The sequence below is a fragment of the Kryptolebias marmoratus genome, linkage group LG17 (genome assembly GCF_001649575.2).
Source record: "Kryptolebias marmoratus isolate JLee-2015 linkage group LG17, ASM164957v2, whole genome shotgun sequence".
Taxonomy (NCBI): domain Eukaryota; kingdom Metazoa; phylum Chordata; class Actinopteri; order Cyprinodontiformes; family Rivulidae; genus Kryptolebias; species Kryptolebias marmoratus.
The window spans coordinates 8,349,204-8,356,696 of NC_051446.1; the positions used below are offsets into that span (position 1 = coordinate 8,349,204).

At 40.9% G+C, this 7,493-nt stretch overlaps 1 protein-coding gene across 2 annotated transcripts in view; it reads right to left on the minus strand.

The window, feature by feature from the left end:
* Positions 1 to 7,493, minus strand: part of LOC108235825 (dynein heavy chain 9, axonemal) — a 194,607-nt gene that overhangs the window by 22,234 nt on the left and 164,880 nt on the right. For both annotated transcript variants that reach the window (XM_037980602.1, XM_025005916.2), the window contains exons 60-62: positions 4,570 to 4,797; positions 867 to 1,058; positions 479 to 670 (exon numbers count right to left, since the gene is read on the minus strand). In XM_037980602.1, coding sequence (XP_037836530.1) covers positions 479 to 670; positions 867 to 1,058; positions 4,570 to 4,797 — 612 coding nt within the window. The remainder of the gene's footprint in view (positions 1 to 478; positions 671 to 866; positions 1,059 to 4,569; positions 4,798 to 7,493) is intronic.

Below are 7,493 nucleotides of genomic sequence, written 5' to 3' on the forward strand. Positions count from 1 at the left end.
ACACACACACCACCACTACACTCCAACCCCTCAGGGAACATTCAGTGGATGTAATCTTTACACTTTCTTGTAGTGTAACTGACTGTTATAATGCATTTATTGGCTGATTCTTCTATGTTAACCGGCTTTTTTATTGTATGTTGTGTTCTTTTTGTTGCTGAAATGCTTTTCTTTAGTTTTTATAACATTTCATGATATGGTCAATAATGGGGCCTGTCCAGGGTGTTCCACAGCCTTGGCCCAGATGTGTTGTCAAGAAGTCAATGGTGCACCCATTGACTGCTGGAAATAGACTCTGTCTGCAACCCTGAACAGGATCAAGCAGGTAAGATGGGTAAGATGGGGATGGATGGATGGATGGATGGATGGATGGATGGATGGATGGATGGATGGATGGATGGATGGATGGATGGATGGATGGATGGATGGATGGATGGATCACAATGGCCTGATCTGAGTTCAGCCCTGTTAGCCCCACCTGATGGTAACTGTTGTAATCCATGTTTCCAGGCAGTGGGAAACTAGGTGCTAGGTACAGCTCTCCCTCCATCATCTCCGGCTTGATAAACTCCTCCAGGTAGGTTTGACACAAACGCCGGTCCCAGTCGTCAGTAATGTGACCCCCGTACATGATCTCACCAAACAGGTAGCGCAGATCGTCATATGGTACCTGAAAATTACAAACCAAGGAGATGTTTTTTGGGGGGGTTGGGTTTTTTTTTTATTTTTTTTTTTTTAATCTGGCCTGTGGTGTTAAACTAAGGTCAAACAAGTTCACATTTCCAATTAAGATCAAAAACAAGTGCTTTGTAATCCTCTGTAAACACACAGAAAAGAAAGGAAAAAAAAGAAAGAAACACATTTACCTTGGGATTAGCCTCCAGGTAGTTGTAGAGGACATTGATAGAAATGGTCAGGTCTCCAATGTTAAAAGGATACGACCTGTTCCAACCCTGAGGACCAAATTTTCTCCTCTCTGCCACCACTGCATGAAAGTAGCAAAGGGCGAACCATATGCTCTTAAATTCATTCTCCCGCGCACACATTTCCAGTGAGTCCTGAAAATCAAAAAGACAAAGAGCTACACATTTATGGACAGGGACTCATAAAGCTCTGAAACTCCACAGCTGCATTAATAATATCACACTGTTGTGTTAGAGGTAAAAAGTGATGATCAGTTTTATTTAATCAAGTCTTCCCTGATGCAGCACAGTAACAGACAGACGATGGCAGTAAACCCAATGATGAGATTCCTTTTTAATTGTCACAACTTGTCAAGCGCTTTCAGCCTCCAACTGTCTACTGTGCTCATTATTCTAGACAGGCAAAAAAAAAATGGACGTAAATGGCATTCTAATCTCTGGAGGGAGAGACAGTAAAATAAGCATCCCAGTAACCCCCATGAAAACAGGAAGAGTATACTCTCTTTATTCTAGCATGTACTATGCTGAGTGGGAAGCCCCCCACTTTCCCTGCTGCAGTGCCTTGGGGAGCTGACTGCTATGATGCACACACATACTGCCATACACACAACCAGCCTGAGGTTTAGTTAATATTCTGCACAACACTCCTCTGCTCAACACAGCTGAAAGAGATGCATAACCTCCCTATCCATGACCTGTGGACTGAAGAGAAACAAAATGCAGCAAGATCAGAGCCCCAAACACACATAAATATACAAATACACCAACAAACATTTTGATATCAGTGAGTTAAACATTTAAGTGTTTCATTACACCTGAAAGTATGATTGACTGAACTGGCCAACATTGGGTATTGTAAATCTAAAAAAAACCCAAACAAACTTTCTCTTAAAACATCTATATAGTAAAGTTGTAACACTGTGCAAGAAGTTGCCTTAGTGCAAAATACTCATTTTTTTAATGGTCTTGGGAAGATAATATGCTGTGGGGCTGTAAGCATTTACTGGTGGAAAAACCAAGAGCAATGAAGCTGTTATTTCTCTGGCTTCGCTTTGGCTTTAGCCTTGCGGGTGGGCTATTACAGTGAGTTAGCCTAACATTGATTAGCTCTCACTGAGTACACATGACCAGAATATTTCCAGATTCTAACCTCAGCAGATCTGCCCATGGGTCTCTGCATAGGGCTCACAAACACGTTGCACTTATCAGGCAGATAGACATCGGCCAACTAAGGATCTTGGAAATAGATTGGGAGGAAGCCGAGAGCTCAGGTAATGGTGCGGAGGAAGATGCATTGGCAGCAAAGCACAGAGGTAATGGTACGGCTTAGATAGAGACAACAAACTGATAAGAAAGAGAAACACTAGGGGAGGCCACTGTCGCACAACGATCCGTTTTAACTACGGGGGCCACAGAATGTTCTAGCCGCATGATATTGTCTGGCTGTTCTCTGATAGCACACTCAAAAAGTAGCAAATTGACCTTGTTGAGGTGGCTGTCCTCATGTAATACCACCAGCAAAATGTAATCATACAAACTTTTAACTTCAGCATGTTTATGTCCCGCAAAGGTCACAACCAATTCCAGGACAAGTGAGATGTGACTCCACCTTCTGTTTGCTGAGACACTTTTGCAATTAGATGATTTGAGCTGAATCCTAAATAAAATCTGACATGTGTGTCCTCTGCTGCCAGTCACAGTTTAAAGACAATGCTCCTTCAGCACCAAAGAGCTTGTAACAACACTGAAATTTACTTGTAGTCAAAAATCAAGATTCCATATGATGAACACTTGAACTGTTTCAGAATAATATCCTATGCATCTTCAGCAGTGGTATCTAATAATAAATGAGTCTTTTTTTTTTCTTTTCTTCACAAAGTTTCTATCACATTAAATACCCTTTCTCTTCACTGTTTATGGCAATTCAACAATGTAGTAATAAGATTTTGTATACAGACAGACTGAGGATGTCAGAATAAAATAAGGAATCTCTCTTAATGATCAATCGTAGGAGTGAGTGGTGTTGTTTTTCTGCAAGAATGGTTGTGGTTTTTCCTCATTTTGCAGTATTGGAGATATTTAGTTATTTACTGTAACCTTTGGGCAGTCTATGGGTTGTCACCAGCCAATGACACCATGTAAAAAGTTTAAAGGAGGTGATCTAATGAAAAGATTAATTATAGAGGCTCAGACTGCCAAAATCTAAGAAGCAGTACAGTATCCAAATCATCCGTTGATTTTCTTTACCCGCTGTTTCCTTTCCAGGTCGAGAGAACCTGCTGCCTATCTTCAGCAGTCATTGTGCAAGAGGCAGAGGACACCTTTGACAGATCCATTACAGGGCCTCATAGAGACAGCATTCATAGACATTTTGTTGGGTGTTGTATTTTTGAAAGATCGTACTAGGATGCTGTCTCAGAAGAGTTGGGACATGCAGAAGCAGGATGTCACTCTGTGCTGTCAGGGTCCCCCCCAAATTTAATTTTAGAGTGACCTGAAGTCCTACTGTATGTCTCCCCAAACCATGAGTACAGGAGTATCATTGCTATGTCTCTCCATAATAGTGGAAGGATTGGTTCTTGCCACTTTGTAACACCATACGCAAACTTGATGGTCATCTTTTGCAATGCACAACTGAAATTCATCACTTACAACACCACTTGTCATCAGTCCATGGCACTTGGTTACAACGCTAATACAAAAACAGCTATCTCTGCTCTGGCGTTAATCACAGCCTACACATGGGATGGTAAACTTACAGTCCAGGTGGTTCTAGTCATTGAGACATGGTGCAGGATGACACAAGGTATTGTAAAGAGTCAAATACTTTTGCCCATATGGCAGGTAGAAATGTCATGGGGTTCTGTAACGCTCAGTGTACAATACAATGACCTTCCCTTGGTGTGGTCTGTCTTGGCTGACCAGAACCCACAGAATGTAAAAGGGTGTCCTCACACACCCATTGGTTCCAACATCAAGTTACTGTGGCACCTGTACACCCAACATGCAGGGCAGTTGCATTATACAACCACCTGGCCTCATTCAAACCCACAATGTGACCCCCATCAAACTCCATGTACTGGTAATGCTGTGATGCAACCTCTGTGTCTGCCAACCTTCACTCACTGTTTGGACTAACACTCCAGCAACTGTCCGTTAACATTATCACTTCATTTTTGATGCCATCACTAATGCCCTCTGGTACCTGTTTCTGATCAGACACCTTTTTGAAAAACAAGTCATTTACATACCCATCACTAGTCAGCTATTGAATACCTTCTGGGTGCTAAAGATGTTTAGCACCCAGAAGATGTTCAGCACTAATAATGCATGATTAATTTGCTGAATATTGCATACAGTCTAAAGTGCTTTAAATTGTCAAAAACAGAGTGAAAACTGTAAAAGAAATACAAAATACAAATAAAAATTAGCATAAGAATTAGCAATAAAAATATTTTAGAGTAGAACAGTGAAAACTGATACTTTATAAATCTTTTCATGTTTTCTTTGCACATGAAAAACAATAATAATTTTATTTTCAAAATAAATACATGTGATTTAAAAGAATAAAAAAAAACTGCTGCCTAAAAATTGCACTGCAGTGAATTTAGTTTCTGCCCACTGTTTCAGAATATACATTAGTCACCTGGTTAAAGTTGTCCAGGGCCTTGTGCAGGTTGGCATGCATGCCTGTAGGTGGTTCATTGGTGATCTTGATGGAGTTTTCCAGAATGCCGTGGGGAATGATGTGGCCCTCAGGGCTGGAGGACGGCTCTGCACTGACAAACACTCGGAAGTTCTCATGACTTCTCTCTGAAAACTGTTCCAGAAGTTTTTCAAGGGTGCTAAGCCAACGAGCCACCAGGTGGATGTTCTTACAGAGGAAGAAACAAACAAAAAGATGAGCAAAGGTTAAGAAAACAACAGTTTGTTAGGCTGAATTATGACCTGTGTATGGGAGTAGGAAATCAAACTACTCTGTTATTTTTCTGGATATCTGTGAATGTCTGGGCATAAATGGATAACAGATTATAGCTTGATAAGGTACTTGATGTGGGAATTGCCAGCATAATTCATTTTTGTAATGACAACTAGCAAAAAGAGAGCAATTAAAATGTTACACATTTGCTGCTCTTCATTGTGACTTTGATGTGGCACCAAATTAAATGGAACATAACACTTGAAAGAACCGTTTCCAGGTTGACGACATTAAGTGACCGCTCTCTGGTGTAACTTCAGCCCTACTTTTCTGCATATTCATATCTCAACGAGACACGGACAGTGGAGCTGACTTATTCTATCACACAAGCATGGATGAGCTCAATTTTCCATCTCAACTGTCCTGACAGGAACAGGATATCCTTTGAATGATAAGGAGTCAGCCCAGCCCCCCACTTCTCACCATGCTGCGCTGCCCATTCCCTAAATCTAATTACAGCACTAATAACTGCAGTCATTGATTCATAAGCCGCTTTACTTTCTCATTTCCCTTTGCTCTCAGTGTTTAATCTTCCTTCTGATGGCTGAAGAAAGAACTCTTAAAAAATGACAGGGAACAACAGCAAGTAGAATGACGGTTTGGGGAGACTTAAAAAAAAAAGAAAAAAGTGAAGTTAATTCACTGATGGAGAAGTTGAGGACGAGCTCGGAGCTGAGAAGGAGAGAAGTTAGTTTTCCACTTGATGCCTAAGAGAGTAATGAATGGTATACAAATTAAAAGTCTAAATTCATCAAGACGGAGTACAAACCTTCCTTTTGGCATGTAAATAGTTTGGCAATAAAGAGAGACAAGACAAGAAGTGAGACTGCCTCAGAACTTGTCAGCGTAATGAAAGCATTCATCGTGTGGCTGCAGGGAGAGAAGATGGGAAAGGAATCGGAGAAAGAGGCAAACCAGCAGGCCAACAAACAAACAAGACAGAGCAGCGCCACTTTTTATGGGTTTTAATTAACTTTCAGGTGCAACTTTTTTTTTTTTCCATTCCCTCAACGTCATCTTGATAAGGGCCTCCCAGCCTCGGCGATGACTGTGCTGATACTACATCAAAGAGACCTCTATTTACATAATAATATAAAAGTTGAATCTAAACCCATTAGATTACACCACTGGCAAAGACTTTGATGCATTGCTATCAAACACAACCTGAGGGAAACTACAATGGCACATTCGACCGCTCACTAAGCCTCGTCCTCTGGCAAATGCAAACACGGTCAGGTGAATTTCAGACATGTAAAAACACAGTGATCAGAGAGCGGCACTGAGGACAGCTGCACAGCTGGGCTCCAGCTCTGAGGAGGCGGCCCTGCAGCAGTCAGGCTTCAGACTGATGGAGGAACACAGGACCGAGGGACAAACAGTACCGCCGACACACTGCAGGCAATAACATCACGCCATGATGCAGAGACTACATTTATGCAAAGAATAATTTCACAAATCAGGAAGATACAGTTACAGTATGGGTTTCATACACCCTTCATTAATGGTTTTCCAATAGAAATCAAGCTAATGTCAGTCCACCCAAGATATGCTAAGTTACAAAAGGACAAAGAAATTACTGAAAGATAACAGAAAATACAGATGTGGGAACAAAGGGTTGCATCAACATTTTTGAATATCCAGACTTATTAGAAATTTAAACTGTTTGTGTTACAGTTTGTGTCTGATCTGCAGATCTGTCCTGATCTCAGGACAGAACATAAAATATCTCTGTTCGTCTGCAGAATAAAACATACAAAGGTGGATGCATTTCTCAGTACCCTTCCACAAAATAAATAAATCTTTTTCTTTCTGCTGTTCCCTTTTCAGGGGTTGCCACAGTGAGTCATCCTCCTCCATCTAAGTCTGTCTTCTGCGTCCTCTGTCCTCACTCCAACTACCTCCATGTCCTCTCTAACTGCATCCATATATCTCTTCTTTGGCCTTCCTCTTTGTCTTTTTCCTGGCAGCTACATCAATAAATAAACAAACAAACAGAAAAAACACACACACACAAATAATGTGACTGGGCAAAAATGCCCAGTTTTGCTCATCAATCCTAGACACCTCTCCCAAAAACGTTGTGCTTGTCATCATGCATATTGGTAAATTCCAGTCTGGCTTTTTTTGTGTTTTTTTCTTCTAACAGTAGCACCCTCCAGGGTCTTCCTCCATGAAGCACGTTATGATTCAAAATGTGACGGGTCAGAAGGTGACAAACCTTGAGCTTGAAATTCTGCTTGAATGGTTTTCTTGGCTCTTTTTCTGCCATCAGCACTATTTGTCTGAACAACCTGGGGTTGAATTTCCTCTTGCATCCATGTTCTGGGAGGTTGGCTACATTTCCATGCACATTATACCTTTTTAGTAAGATTGTCAGCTTTGGTCAGAGGAACTGTTTGATGTTTCGAAATTATCTTGTAGCCTTTACCTTGAATATATACAGTCCTGCTCACCATTATTGGCACCCATGAAGTTTAAGTACATATAATGGAATATTTACTGAAGGAAATTCATCAAGTGAAACAACATTTTATTGCTGATAGCTTGTGCTTGATGCAAAACAGCAAATGATCAAAAACATTTAAAAAGAT